This window comes from Lepidochelys kempii, chromosome 1 (assembly GCF_965140265.1).
Source record: "Lepidochelys kempii isolate rLepKem1 chromosome 1, rLepKem1.hap2, whole genome shotgun sequence".
NCBI classification, from domain to species: Eukaryota; Metazoa; Chordata; order Testudines; family Cheloniidae; genus Lepidochelys; species Lepidochelys kempii.
The window spans coordinates 230,436,315-230,452,646 of record NC_133256.1 but is presented as its reverse complement, the minus strand read 5'-3'; the positions used below and the strand labels follow the sequence as shown (position 1 = coordinate 230,452,646).

General features: G+C 41.0%; 1 protein-coding gene across 4 annotated transcripts in view; it reads left to right on the top strand.

The window, feature by feature from the left end:
- The window catches only part of RASSF8 (Ras association domain family member 8), a 122,775-nt gene that overhangs the window by 87,117 nt on the left and 19,326 nt on the right, over nt 1-16,332 (top strand). For all 4 annotated transcript variants that reach the window (XM_073317764.1, XM_073317789.1, XM_073317780.1 and 1 more), the window contains one exon: nt 9,483-9,685. In XM_073317764.1, coding sequence (XP_073173865.1) covers nt 9,568-9,685 — 118 coding nt within the window. In that variant the 5' untranslated portion in view covers nt 9,483-9,567. The remainder of the gene's footprint in view (nt 1-9,482; nt 9,686-16,332) is intronic.

Here is a 16,332-nt window from a genome sequence, read left to right as displayed (position 1 = left end):
GCTTGATTCAGACCTGAGTGGAGTTGCAGCTCAGCACTAGGTAACACTGTAGCCAATCACCTGCCAGTAGGAGTGAGAGGGAGGGGTCAACAAATATGCCCTACATCCTAGCACTGCTGCATCTGTTCCAGCAGCATCTTCATAGGGTAGGAAGAGCTAGACATGCTGGTGGGGTCTTCAGCTTATTCATAAGAGATCATGAGGACACAGTAGGGAAATTACTACAGGCTCCATCTTTCCCACTAACACCAGGAATGCAGTAAAGAAGGGGAAGAGACAACACTGAGTTAAAGCATCTGATCAGCAGGCTTCAGTTTACATGGCCAGCTGGGGATTGGCTGTATCTGCAAAGCTTTCTTTCTCAAGGGAGAGGGAAGGAAAAATCATGTACTAGGAGAGGGCCAAGAATGAAAAATAGGGACCAGAGGGGGGATAGAAGGAGCTGGAGGTAATAAGATGGAGTGGGGGAGCGGATATGTGAATAAAGAAAGACAAATCCCGAGGTTGTGGGTTAGGGTGGGAACTGAAGAGACAGAAATTAAAATATTGAAAGAAATTGTGTAAAATTTAGGGTGGGAGGAGGGTTTGAGTGTTTCAGTTACCAATCCAGCTGACTATGGCAATCCATGCCCCCCTCATCCAAAAACGAAAAATTCTCCCTACACAGTTGTAAAGGGGAGATTCTGCCTTCTCCCTATCTCTACAACAGAAAAATAAAATTGAAACCTAATGAGAGAGAGGAAATCTTCTATGATATCAGGAAGAATTTTATTAGTGCAGGTTTGATGTGGATTCTGTTCTGAGGCAACGCTTCATTTCCTCAATTCCGTGCAGCACCATTAAGGATGCCGAACAAGTTAAGACCACAATGATGCAGCCAACTGTTGCTAGATTGCTACTTCTGATGTTCCCTGGATGCAAATCAGCTAAATATCTTGTATCAGAAACAACAAGTTTTGGGTTGGCCTCTTTCCTTGTCTGGAGTTGAGACTCCCTGAAGGTGTTTATTGCTAGGGAACACCTCTTTCAGTTAAGGGAGAGTTCAGATACATTTTTATATCAGGGTTTTCTGGCACTGCTACAGCCAACATTTCCTTTGTCCTGATCCTGCATGACTTCTGAATGAAACTGATTTTATCTTGGCATGGACATGAGTTAGGCCTCTGAGCAGTGCTTAATTTGTAATGAAAGAGGTGCCAGGGCTCAACCAATTTTTTTTTACTTTCATAACTGACACGGCAAGCCCAGAGGTGCCAGGGATATGAACTGCCAAGCCTAGAGGTGCTGGGGCTAAGACCTGGGAGAAATTAAGCACTGCCTGCAAGGCAAGGTCCATCATTTCTCCCCATCTACCCTACGCCACCCACCCCACCCTTGTCTTCAGGGATTCCTTAGGCAATGCTGATAGTCTGAGACCTTCTTAAGTTGTTGAAAGGGATGATAAGCTGAGCTCTCTTGTGACCCACCAAAAATGTGGAGGCTTGATGTACCTTCCATAGGCAAGTATTTTCATTTTCATGTCCAAAGCTAGCACAGGCAGATGAGGCGCTACATAAAATTATGTAAAAGAACCAAGTAAAACATCGCAGAAAAGAGACCTCATAGTTGGTCTCCTGAGTCAAATGTGTAATCAAAAAGGATTTTACTGGTGGGAGAGAGAGAACCTTACAGGATCTTTCCCATTCACCATATTGTGCAGGAGGCTTAGCTAAATATTAGCTGCCTTGTTCCTAATGGCACGTTCTCCATTCCTAGTTGTTTGGAAAATTTTACTTTCTTCCTGGATACCAGAAATTCCTTGCTGGGGGAACAGTCTCTTCCTTCCCTGTCCATCAGTGGTAATGCCATACCCTTGTAGATGCTTATATATTATTTCTAAAGGAGCTGGTCAGACTCTCTTGCCCGTAACCTAGCCTAGATGTCGGAGAGGATTAAGGCAAGGTATTTGGGATCTAGATTCTGATGCAGTAGAATGTCACTGAGTAGCAGAAGGCACTGCCCACAGCTGACTGGTGGTGTGGAACCTGGGGGTTGGGGGAGGAGGAGTTGTGTTCTGGTTCTGGTCAAATCATTTAGGTCAAGTCGCACATGGGCACAAGAAGGTGCAGCTTTGAGTGAGGCAAGAAATAAAGTTTTTTTGGAGACATGAGAAATGGAGAAGAAAGATTTGGTAAACTCTTGACCAATATAGTGCTAATCTGCTCTGACCTAGTAATGAAGTTATTTATATAGCCTGAGTGGTGTGCTAGTTGCTTTACAGTTAAGAAAAAGACCAGGGGTGTGCTACTGAAGTCGGCAGGAATTCTGCCATTGATTTCAATAGAACCAGGACTTCACCCCAATCCCAGTCCAGAAATGCCTTCAATCTAAATGGACGATGTAGAGATGAGGGATGGTATGAAACTGCCATGTTAATTTAAAATTATCAGAAATGATTAACTCTTCTGGGGCTTTTATAGGTATTTATTATGAATTACTTTCCACAGCAACTGAAAGAGTGGAACAGAGAAGGCACAAAATTAGGATACCTATTCCAATGAGCTTGCAGTCTTTAGCGTAGTTGTGCAGGTGACAAACCAGCAGTGAAGGGAAGCTGTGGGGTAGAGGGTAACAATAATATAGTTAGTGTACCCACATATAGTGGCACTTCATTTTTTTTCCTTTAGAAAATAAGAGAATATGAAGATCTAAGAAAGAATGGGACAAAGGGGGGACTTAAAGGAAAGGGTTTGAGCATGATGAATCAAAATAATTGAGGAGATCTAGATACATAAGCCCAATTGGAAGAAGGCACAGAAAAGAGATGAAGACGGTGTAGCTTTGTGATTGTCAAACTTGAAAAGGTTTGTCTCAGGTTAAGATGAAGCTGAACCAAAATCCTGGACCTAAAACATACAAGAACTTTAGGGCATTTCTGATGAGAGCCATACTATGTCTCATGCCCACCAAATAAGCTTCAAAGCTCCTTTGGTTTAGAAATATTATTGAACAATGAGTCATCCTTACAGCTCTTTCCAATCCTTGCTAAAACCAGGAACTAGGGCAACATGTTACAGATTTTTATTTTATTAGTTGAATTATATTCAAATTTACAAGGTAGTTGAAGTTAAGTTTCCATTTAGTGTAAGAGGTCCAAGCTAGTTCTTATTCTTATCCAGTAATAGTTAAGGTGACTAATGTATATGCTATGCAAGGCAAGAGTTATGATCTGTGTTTGGAAAGTATCTAACACATTTTGAGGACTAACTCCAGTGTAAAAAAATATATATATATTTTATTTTGTTACCAGCACATACCTCTCTGAGAAGGCAGAAAAACCAATAACTGGACAATATTAAGAGTTTTCTGGCAACAAAAATGACTTGAATAAATGTGAGGTGGGAGCGGGAACAAATTGTAATAGAAAAGGTAATCTAGCCTCATTAGTGAGTGGATCTTCTGGGAAGAGAGAGAGTTATAAAGGCCAAAAGATTTTTTTCCTTTCTCAAACATTCCTGTAAACTTTTTATAGTACAGTCTTATAATCCAGATTCATTCCACATTACATTAAATTGATAACAGTTTTTAGCTTTATTTGGAAGCATGTAATATATATTCTGAAATCACTACATCAGACCGTAATGTCTGAAGTCCGTGTGTGTTCCATTTGGCAGATATTAGGAAGCCTGACATATTAATGTCTTTGGTAATCATTCAGTTCTTGCCTTCGATCCTGTGTCTGGGCACTGATGCCATGCTGATTGAAGCACATACAATAAACTGCTTTTGTTGTTTTGCTTTCCTTTTCCTGTTTGTTCCAGTAAGGTTATTTTGCCCTTTTAAATTTCAAATGTCAGTATTTTTCTTTAACTTAAACTACTGCAAAAGAGATTTTATTGTTCAGAACATTTTGCTTTTTTGAAGCAGGAAGTGACTGCAATATTCTACTAAATAATTTAATTTTTTTCAGATAAAGGCATTCAGAAAATGGAAGTGCAAAACCGTGTGTTACACTGAATGCAGGACTGTTCATTATGTATGCTGACTGCATGGTGGCGGGGGGAAGCACTGTCTTGCTAAATTAAAATAATACTTTGGATGTTGACAGACAGAAAAACAATTAGGGCTGTTGGATGCTTTGATGTGTGTGTTGTCACATAGAGAGATGGCTTGTTTTGTGCCAGTAAATCTGAACTGTCCAACTCTCAGCAGTATATTAAATTAATTAGCAAAGTTCTTTACATTTTCACTTGGAATGTGAAGTCTGTTTATTTGCAAAGACAGCCTTTCGAAGAATAAACAATTAAAGGTGACTGATGGGACCTTTTATGAGGCTTTTCAGTCATAGTGTTATATTATGGGCCAATAAAAGACCTGCTTAGTTGGTTGGTACATGGCAGTAGTCTTAACCAGATGAGCAATTGCAGTATTTGTATTCGTAATACTTGCATATGCAGGTTGTGTTTGAAATACAATCTTATGTGTGGGAAGTATATTTGTTTAAACTGTTAAATCCCCCTGTGGATTAATTTTACACGATGCTTACTGAAAAGAATGTTAGTGTGTGTGAAGTAGAATTCTTAAGAGTCTTGACATATATTACTTTGAGTTTAAAGAGTTGAACATATTTGAGATCTGCTTTTATTCATACATTTGGAATCAAATATTCACTCGTCCTTGTTTTTTGTTTTTTGAAATATGTATTTCACACAGTTGTTTGTGTACGCTGGACAGACTTCACAGCCGAGTCCCTCGATGTTGCTTCAAAAGGGCCTGAATCACAGACTTGAGTGGGAACTAGTTCAGGCCCTATTTGCATGTTGGGGGGGCAAAGGGAGTCCTTTGTTGGCTCTGAGTCACACCCTCCCTAATGAGGATCAGTATGCCTCCTGAACAGCACTTCAGATACCTCCCAGTGGTAGCAACAAGATGCTGGGTTTAAAACTGAATAATCTCTTCTATATTATAACTATTGGGATGGACTCCTATTTTGTTACATATAGAAGCTGATGAATGTTTGCATCCTAAGAAGAATGCAATTCATTTTACAAACTTTAAACTGTGAACTATTTAGTATTTACTTTGAGTTTTTTCTGCCCCAATTCTGCCTGCAAGCACAATTGTACTAAATCCATCAGCATCATCAAATTCCAGCTGTTTGTGCAACCAGGCCCTTTTTTTCATCTTTTGCTAATCTCCTCTAAGTAACTTTCAGATCTTTTTTTCTTTGTCCCTGTGTTGTCCACTTTCTTGATACTTTAAAAAGTCTTCTCTTGTTTGATCACCTTTTATCTATGTGGGATTACACAAATATTTCAGTTTCCTTTGCTGAATTAACTTGGTTTATTTTTCTCCATCTGTTTATATAATTCAGCTGTCATTTACGATTTAAAAGGCAAACCAACATCGCTAGTATCATATCTTAAGCCATCTAGGTAATGCTTCCCTGGAGTTTACTTTGAAGTCTTTGAAATTCAACATCTTCACTGTCCTGGCAAGAAATTAACTTTTTGTGGGACATGATCCAGACAGATTTGTTTCAGCTCGTGCTTGCTCTCTCTCTCACACACACTCACAACCTTGGAAAGCTGAACTGTTGCAAAACCACATTTATTCAGAGCTATAGTTAGTTTGAAACTAAAGCTGACAACCCTTGCATAGTTTGACTGTTACTAATGAGGGGGTAGGTCTATACTGGCAGCTTATCACAAGGAATGGGCAAGGAACAAACTGTTCTTATGAGGTGCTCACAAATTAGTTCTCCCAACTTTTTTGTTTGCTGTTCCTGTACTTCAGTTCAATTCTTTCAAATGCCAGCATAGTGATGAATTTGGGAATACATTTTATATTGCATTTCTGTTTACTCAGAATTAAATTTTAAAATTGAAGAGGAGTATCTTTTTTTTTTTCTCTTGGGAAGTTTGTTTTTAATGTTGGATGTGGTGGTGATAGAATGCAATGGGCCAGTTCTTCAGCTGGAGTAACCTGGCATATTTTTACTGAAGGCAATGGAAATACACTGAATTGTGCCAGCTGCAGATCGATGCAATTTGTCTCTGTTTTGGTAATATATTCAATGCAGTATATGTGAAAGGTTCAGTATATGTGAAAGTGTCTTCCCAATGTCCATTCTTCCAGATCGGGAGCAAGTGAGATGCGAAGGTAGTTCAATGTCCATAGACTCAAAGACTTGAAGGTCAGACAGGAGCATCATGATCATCTAGTGTGACCTCCTGCACATTGCAGTCCACAGAACCTCACCCACCCACTCCTGTAATAGACCCATAATCTCTGGCTGAGTTACTGGAGTCTTCAGAACATGATTTAAAGACTTCCAGTTACAGAGATTTTTACTACTGGCCGGGTAGGGTTGCAAGGTGTCCGATTTTCGACCGGAGCACCCAGTCGAAAAGGGACCCTGGCAGCTCCAGTCAGCACCACTGACCAGGCCGTTAAATGTCTGGTTGGCGGTGCAGTGGGGCTAAGGTAGGCTGCCTGCCTGCTGTGGCCCGGAAGCAGCGGCATGTCCTCCCTCTGGCTCCTACGCGTACGGACAGCCAGAGGTCTCCACAGGCTGCCCCTGCTCCAAGTGCCGGCTCTGTAGCTCCCATTGGCCAGGAACCATGTCCAATGGGAGCAGCGGGGGTGGTGCCTGCAGACAGGGCAGCACACAGAGCCACCTGGCCGCGGCTCTGTATAGGAGCTGGAGTGGGGACATGGTGCTGTTTCTGGGAGCTGCCTGAGGTAAGCTCGCTCTCGCTCTCTTTCTTTCCCACACCCCCAACCCCCTGTCCCTACCCTAATCCTCCTACCGCCTTCTAAACTCCTTGATCCCAGCCCAGTGCGCCCTGATCCCCCTCCAAACCCCTCAGTTCCAGCCCAGAGCACACTTCTGCACCCACAGCCAGAGCCCTCACGTCCTCCATGTCCCAGTCCAGAGCCCCCTCCCACACCCTCAATCTGTCATTTCTGGCCCACCCCAGAACCTGCAGCCCTGCCCAGAGCCCATACTGCCTCCCACTCTCCAACACCCTGCCTCAGCCCAGAGATGCCGGAGGAGGGGCCAGGCAGGGGTGTTCGGTTTTGTGCGAGTAGAAAATTGATGGGCCACATGCCATTGTAGGCAGGGTCATCATACCATCCCCTCCATAAACTTATCAAGCTCAGTCTCTAAGCCAGTTAGGTTTTTTGCCCCCCACTTGGAAGACTGTCCAGAACTTCATTCCTCTGGTGGTTAGAAACCTTCAATTATTTTTCAACCCTAAACTATTTTAGACCAGTTTATGTCCACTTGTTCTTATGTCCACATTGGTGCTTAACTTAAACTCTTCCCCCTCCTTCGTATTTATCCCTCTGATGTATTTATAGAGAGCAGTCCTATCTCCCCTCAGCCTTCTTTGGTTAGGCTAAACAAGCCAAGCTCTTTGAGTCTCCTCTCATAAGGTTGGTTTTCCATTCCTTGGATCATCCTAGTAGCCCTTTTCTGCTCCTGTTCCAGTTTGAATTTATCTTTCTTAAACATGGAAGATCAGAATTCCAGATGAGGTCTTACCAGTGCCTAGTATTATGGTACTAATATTTCCCTGTCTCTACTGGAAATACCTCTCCTGAAGTATCTTAGGACTGCATGAGCCTTTTTCATGGCCACATCACATTGACAGCTTAGTCATCCTATAATCAACCAATACGTCCAGGTCTTTCTCCTCCTCTGTCACTTTCAAATAATAAGCCCTCAGTTTATAGCAAAAAATCTTGTTGTTAGTCTCTAAATGTATGACCTTTCACTTTGCACTATTAAATTTCATCCCATTTCTATTACTCCAGTTTACAAGGTCATCCAGATCTTCTTGTATGATATTCCAGTCCTCCTCCGTATTGGCAACACTTCCCAACTTTGTGTCATCCGCACATTTTATTAGCACAGGCTCATCTTTGTGTGTGCCAAGATCAGTAATAAAAATGTTAAATAAGATTGATCCCAAGACCAATCCCTGAGGAACTCCTCTAGTAACCTCCCTCCAGCCTGACAGTTCTCCTTTCATTATGACCCGTTGTAGTCACCTCTTTAACCAGCTCCTTATCCATCTTTCAATTCTCCTATTAATCCCCATCTTCTCCAATGTAACTATTAATTTCCCATGTGGAACTGTATCTGAAATCCAGGTAGATTAGATTTACTGCATTTCCTTTGTCTAAAAAAATCAGTTATCTTCTCAATGAAGGAGATCAAGTTGGTCTGGCACGATTTACCTTTTGTAGAACCATGTTGTATTTTATCCCAATTACCATTCACCTATATGCTCTTAACTACTTTCTCTTTCAAAATTTGTTCCAGGACTTTGCATACAATTGAGGTCAAACTAACAGGCCTGTAGTTTCTTAAAAGTAGGAACTGTATTAGCAATTCTCCAGTCATGGGTACGACCCCTGAGTTTACAGATTCATTCATAATCCTTGCTATTGGACTTGCAATTTCATGTGCCAGTTCCTTCAGTATTCTTGGATGGAGGTTATCTGGGCCACCTGATTTAGTCCCATTAAGCTGTGTCTGTTTCCATGTCTGTTTGGTCTCTTTGCTGAGTCTGCCATCAATGATGCAAGGTAACAGTGGGTTTTATGGTGTGGATGCTTCTGCAGTAGGAACTGAACAGTGATCACCAAATTGCTTCATGAAGTGAGTAGGGCTAGAATTTTCAAAGTATCCTAAGAGTTAAGCACCCACATTCCACTGCATTCAATTTCAAAAGGGAAGAGGTGGGGTCTGAAGCCCACTCTAGGAGCAATCAGTTGGAACCCACTACCTATTTAAGCTACTGAACTAGTGCCAAAAGATTCTGCAATGAGTTACCAATACTTTGAGAGATCCAATCAATGTATTAGGGCCTTTTTATTTTATTTCTCATTTTTATTTTAGGAATTACTTTCTGCCCATTTCTCAAAATGTTGAGTTTTCTGTTTGTAAATACTTGCCAAGTACTATATGGCAGGCAAAAAACTTGCATGAAACCTTAAACTTTATTACTTTAGAGTAAATTGATGTTGCTGAGGGAAAAGAGGAGAGCGAGTAAAGAGACACTGGTAAAAATTAAAATCATATTTTTAAAAAAACTGTTAGTAAAGCTGCAGGTTATTAAAACCATATGAATTTTTAAAATGGGGTTTACTCTCCCTTATTTCTGCTAGGTTTTTTAATTTTTATTTTGTATGTGTATGAAATTTTCTCATCTTGAACAGGAATTAGCGGTTTCATTTTCTTGTTCTTGAGACCTACCACAGTGCTGCTGTGCTAGGGTTTCCAGCCCTAAAAGAGAATGCAGAAATGCCCTCAAAATGAGTTATTTAAAATAAAAATTACATCTCATTCCATGTTACAAAACCTAACTCGGTTTAAAATGTTTGACTTTGAAGAAGGCCTCCCCCAACCCCATACATGTTAAGTAAATTGTTTGTAATATAACTTGTCAATGCCTTACACTAAAAGGCAGCATTATTTTCTTTTCCAGCTGATTACTAGAAGTCAGCCTCGTCGTCTTTGGTGTAGCTGTAAACATGACTTGACATCCTGATGACTACATTCATGGCTCTTGGATGATCTGGTGCACCATGGAGCTCAAAGTATGGGTAGATGGAGTCCAGAGAATCGTTTGTGGGGTCACTGAAGTCACAACTTGCCAGGAGGTGGTGATAGCCCTGGCTCAGGCTATAGGTATGCAAAAGGATTATTTGGATTGGTGGGAATGAATTGGTGTGATGTATTTTATTAAACCAGATGGAAGATAGCCTAGTCTCCTGAGGGTTGTAATACTCTAGTTTAATTTTGGTTGTTGGGTTTAGTGTGGGGGTGGTGTTGGTGGCCTGTGATATACAGAAGATCAGACTTGATGATCTGCTGGTCCCTTTCTAGACTTAAACTTTGAGTATCCCTCTTCTAAGCCCCTTTGGGTTTGACTAAAATATATAGCTATGGTGAGTCACTGGAAATTTGCAAAAAGGAAATGTATGCACATATCTGCAAACTTTTTAGTTCTGCATAAAGTTACTCTCCAGCTAATAACATGCTGCTCTTTAAAAACGGCAAAGAGTCCTATGACACGTTATAGACTAACAGACATATTGAAGCATAAGCTTTCGTGGCTTATGCTCCAATACGCCTGTTAGTCTATAAGGTGCCACAGGACTCTTTGCCGTTTTTACAGATCCAGACTAACACGGCTACCCCTCTGATGCTGCTCTTTGTTTTAGTTTGTAAATACAGCCCACGTGTTTTCTTTAAGAGGCTTTAAGGACTAAACTGTCAGTGCTGGTTGCTAAGTACCAAGGAAAAACTGAGCTAGCATAAAATAACTAGATGTCTGTTTTACAAGCTGGTGATATTCATTGAAATTATATACATTGCAAGTATTCCTAGCTGCCCATCAACAGAGTGTAGTCTCTTCAGTTCTTCTCTTCTTAATGTTACCCTTTCATTAGCATTGTGTGGTGGTAGGTGTGTCTTGAATATCTGCTTAAGAAGTGTGTTTAGCGTTCTGGTTGCTATTTGCTAAAACAGCTTGTGTAGACATCATTCACTCGAGTACTTGCAGGGTATGTCTATCCTGGACACTAAGCCCAGGCTCGGACTTAGATTTTAGCCCCTCCTTCCATCTACACACACATCAGTCTGACCCAGGTCAGCAAGCACTCAAGATCCAGGTCCTAGGGGCTGGGTCAGAGCCTGAGTCCCATTGTGACTCAGGTCCAAGCGCTGTCATTTTGCAGCGTGGCCACAGATCTGACCACAGACCCAAGTCAGAATGTCTGCATAGTGCAGCATGGATGAGTTAGCTGGGCTGTGAGACCAGAGTCCAGCTATTGTAAGCCCAGGTTTACAGTGCTCTGTTGACACTCAAGCACGGACTTAGAAACACCGAGTTCACAAGCCTGAGTCCCACAGACCCAGGCTTAATTTGCAGTGCAGACATACCCACAGTGGCCAACTATTGGTGTTGCCAGACTCTGTTCTCAAATTTTGTAGGGTTTTAAAAAAATAGTTACAAAGTCTTGGAGCGCACTCAAGCAAGAAAACCCATGCCATGGAGAACCTCTGCTGACACCACCTCAGCAGAACAATGATGGGCTGAGAGCAGCAAAGGTCCTCTGCCCCCCACACAGAGTCCACTGTTGAGGGTTTTGGCAAGAGACCCCACAAAACCAGCAGCTTTGAATTCACAACCCTTTGGGATGAATAGAGCAGTTCACACCTCTCAAAGCTATGGCTTCTCTGCAAAGTCCAGCAAACATTGGTGCATCAATTACACTTGGGTCGTGTTTTCTTTGTAACAGTGAGAGCTAGAAATATACTTTATTAGAATTTTAGATTACTTTGACTCTAGGAGCTGGGGCACAGGCACATTCCTGTAACACCTATCCCCTAATCTGGCCCTCTTAGCCAGAGACCCACCTCTAGAGCTTTTTTCAGCTCTCACTATATTTCCCCCACCAACCAACCCTTTCTCTCATGATCCAACATCTTCCCTATGCTTCTAGAGCCTACTGAAGGACATCAAGCCTGTTTGATGATAATGGTTTGGTGTGTCACCCACACGCAGCACAATTTGCATTCTGCATGTACATCTTTGAAGTGAAGTCATTTATGTACTAAACTTGTATGACTTAGGCATTCGAGCCATCAAGCCAGGCATTTTAGACGAGGCTATCAGGTACCAAAATGGAAAGGGCTACTAACCCTTTAGGAGAACAGTGTATCACTGTCTGCCTCCCCTAGGCCTTCTGTAAAGCCTGCCATGAATTTTAAGATAGATTGTGCATTCTACTGGATAAAATGACATCTTTTTTTTTTAAACTCGCACAACAAGGGGAATAATCATCTCTGCCAGCAGCAAGTTAAGCACTCCCTTATGTGCATTCATACAAATTGATTTGTCCATCCATGCAGCTTGTCAGGTGGCTTAGTCATCAGTAGCATCTGTCAGAGGGGCTTAAAAAAATTATAGCCACTTATAAGCCATCAGTGCCTTAGGAAAGCCCTCATCTGGCATTTTGCGGTAGATATGAGCCAGTCGCTATTGGCCTCCACCTTGGCTGGTTCTGATCTTAAATTTTTAATGGTGCAGAGTCTGTGTCCTATGTAAGTCACACTGGCCATGCCAAGCTAATAACCATCTGTCTCAGGGGCTGCTATTGGCATGTTTCCAAAGCTTTGCAGATACTCTTTGTTTTTCCATTTCTAATTGTACATGAGTATGTGATTGTCTTAAATTAAAAACCGTTCCAAAGCTGCACAGACCCATTAACCTGTTTATTGACCAACCTGGAATGTAGCAGGTACATCATTCATGCCAAAACAACACCAGGAGCCCTTGCAACCATCAGACTGATTTTCAGTAGGATCGTCTGATGAAAGCACTGGCCAGTGGTAACTGCCATTACCCCCTTAAAGTCATTCATAGCTCACGAATGGTCTCAAATACAATACAGCTGCCTCTTTTTCCTCACAGTACTGAAGAAATAATTTTACAACAGGTTTTTAAAAGGGCACTTGGGGAGGTTACAAAGGGGCCACTCTGCTTTTGATTCTGCACTTTGTTTCTGTTCTTCGCTACATCACTCATTCTTCCCTTTCTCCTCCCTCCTTTTTCTTGGCTTGTGCTTTTGTACTTACTTACTCAACTTTTTCCCCTCTTTGTCTCTTGCTCTGGAACTGCCAGTCTCACCTCTGTGTAGCAGGATCTGACATGCTTTCTTCTTCTCACACAAGCAGCATCCCTCCAGCTCAGTCTCTGTCTGGCACTTTTCCACATGTATCTCTTTCCGCTCCAGTCGAATGGCTGCACTTCCTTTGTACACGAATGACTCCTGCTGTTTTGGCTCACTGAATAAGTGGTTCTCTGATTCCTGGACTGACTTTCTGTCCCAAACTCTTATTGTGTGTTAAACACCATTTGTTGATTTCTCCATTTCTTGCTGTGCTGAGTGGACTTCTACCAATCTCTTATTGGCCAAACAACCAACAATGACAGGCAGAAACACCATCTCTCCCTGAACCCATAGAAGTTTTACAAGATTCTTTATTTTACCTAAATTTCACTGGTGTCTAAACTGCTTCTCTTCATTGTTTTAATCAGTTTCATATCAACATCTTCCCCGTGATGGTGCTCATTTGTTGCTGCAGACAGAGAAGCCTGAGCAGTAATATTTTGACACCAGAACTAACTCAGGCAGTCATCACTCACTCTAGGGACCCTAATCTTAAACCCTAACCTTGATGCTTGCCTTCATAACCTCTTCCCTTGACAGTGGCCAGTTGGTGCTGTAGGTCTTTAAAAGTTATCACATTACAGGCAAAGAAATGCCATCAATCTGAGTGTTAGGCGTCACTTCACTCGACCAGTAAAGACTGGTGAAAACCTCCTCATCTCAGGAAGGAATGGAAAAATCACCAGAAGTTGCTTACCCCTCAGTAAAGGTTTTGGATGGGAAAGTGCCAGATAGAGACTGAGGTGGACACCATTCAAAACAATTGACCGATGATAGTTTATATCAGGTGAGGACCTGCTCCCTGGCTACTTGGGGCCTGATCCTGTGGCAATTAGTAAGAGTTCTGCCACTAACATACTTTGATGTAGGATAAGTCTTTTAACCTGCGCCTTACAAGTTTGTGGCCCTTTCTGTTGGCCCTTCCATGGAAAGCGCATTTCTATCTTGTGTCCATCGAGATTGCATTTCTGATGGATGTAACTGCTCAGATATGTTGTGGAAAACAGCAGACTTTTCATGTAGAATCCCATTTGTTCCCCGTCTGTATGTAGGTGTAAATAGAATACGATACTGCTCAAAGTTTTTACTCAAATTAGATTTCAGTTTCCATCTCACGTGGAAGTCAGGTTTTTTTGGTTTTTTTACATCTGGAGTTCTCCTTGGCCTTTAAAGAAACATGAAAAGTGCACAAATTTTGAACTAAATAGCAACGCTGATTTAAAAAAAAACCATCAGGGAGATCATTATGGCTGAAGGAATACCACTTTTTCAGATAATACGTTTTCCTATAGCTGTGTCTTGAAAGGAGCTGGAAATGATTTAGCTGGAGGAGATGATCTACACTCTTCAGTAAAGAAGTAGAACTACCAAGTTGTGTGTGTGCCTCTACTGAAAAAAAAACTTCCCACTGGAATATTGAGGAACAATTATGTTACACTGTACAGGTTTCATCTAGTACTATATGATTGTTACAAGGTGAGGAAAACTTAACCATGCTGGATGAGTCAGAGAAACACAATTTCCATAAAGAGAGAGAGGTTGGGGTTTTTTTTCTCCAAAAGGTAAAATTAAAAACAAGCAGCTTACAGTTTAAATGGAAAAGTAGGAAGTCTCACTATGAAATGGAACTTTTTGCCAGGAGATGTGAGCTGCTTTTTCCATTGTACTCATCATTGTCTAGTTTTATTATTAATAATAATAATTAATAAAAAATGTCCTGCTAGTTTTCTGCTTCTTACCAGGACTAGTACTTCCAATGTTGTTCTGCGAAGGGTCTTATGAACATTTCACCAGTGCAGCTTCTGATAAAGAGAATCTTCTTTTAATTCCCCTTTTTTTAATGTTGAAAAGTACAAGCTAAGTTTTTTAAAAAGGAACTTAGAGGTGAAAACATGTCTGTAATATTTGTATTACAGCAGTGTTTCGAATCCCCAGACAGATCAGGACCCCACTGTACTAAGTACTATCCAGTCACAGGCCCCAGTCCTTCATTGTGGTACAAGTGAGCACAGTTGTCCACCTGTCCAGATCGCATTGCAAGTTTGGGGCTGTAGAATAAAAATGATCCCTATCTGAAAGAACGTAGTGTGACCTTCCTAGCTGATTAGAATGGGAAGCCTTAGGTGGATACTAGTAATCTTTCTTTAGTGTTTTTCCATTCAGAACTCCTCTCCCTACCCTGCTAAAATATGACCTATCCTCCAGAGGAAGAACAATGAATATTACTGTCATCAGTGCACTTGTCCTGTTTTTCAGTAGTGATTTCCTCTGACTCCTACCCCCTATAACCACCCATTGCATTAGCTATGATTTCCATCCCCTCCAGGGAGTAAATGGGTCCTTAATAGTCAAAACAATAATGTATGTTTGTTTCATGGAAACAGAATATTTCAGTCTCCAGAAGGTTAAGTTTGAATTTCTAACCAAAGCCCTTTTATGTTTTTTCTTCTATCCTAGCCACAGTTTCCTGTGGAAAATAATTAAAATGACAGAATTGCTTTAAATAGGGATGTTTTTTGCTGATATTCTGCTACAGCTAAACATGGGCCCATTGAACAAGAAACACAGCTGTCTCTTCAAAAAAAAAAAAATGCAGTCCATCAAAGCAATATTTTATTGGCTTCCTGGAGTGTATTTGTTTCTTTGTGAAAGAGAGATGGACTCATGAAGAAAGAGCGAAGATTTGTTAAAGTTGTTCCAAACCTGCATTACAGCATTTTATGGCTTAGCTAGGATTAGATCTGGGAAATCACATAAATGCTACCTTTTTGGCAAATAATTTCCATTGAAGAAAACACCAGAGTTGGCTGTGGAACACACCTGTTGTAAAAGCTCCAAGATGAAACTGAGTTGCACCAAATCGACAGTGGATTAGAAAAAAGGAGCACATTATTGCTTGAGTTTGGGTTTAAAAAAAATCAAAGTGCAAACTCAGGTTTGTTATTACAGAAACACTGAAGTAATCATGTAGTATAAAGTAGTACAGCTTAAAACTTGCATATGTTACTTCTAGAGAGAACAGGTGGGTGAAGTGATATCTTTTTATTGGAGTAACTTCTGTTGGTGGAAGACAAACTTTCAAGTTACATAGAGCTCTTCAGGTCTTTTATAGCTCAAAAGCTTGTGTCCTGCACTAACAGAAGTTGGTCCAATAAAAGATATCACCTCACCCACCTTGTGTCAGTAATACCCTGGGACCAACACGGCTACAAAAACACTGCAAATTAAATATGTAACTTTTGACATTCTTTGCAGTTTCTAAAGACAGAGTTAATAATAGAATAGACGTATAAGATAGCAGTGAGATGGGATGACCCCACAACTTTGTGTTTTAGAATCTGGGATATTGACTTGCTCAAATAAGTTTTCTGACTCTTTTTTCCACAGACCTAATAACACTGTCATCATATAAAATAAATTGTTTTTTGCTGCTCCTCTTAATAAGGTGGAGTGTCTTGTCTAGTAGTAGAGAATGCAACTGTGAGCCAAACTTGTTTTATCATCGAATCTGCCATGACTTGCTCTCTGATCTTGGGCAAGCTGCTTATTCAAACATCTTCTGTCTGGCTTTACCCATCTGTAAAATTGTTATATCAT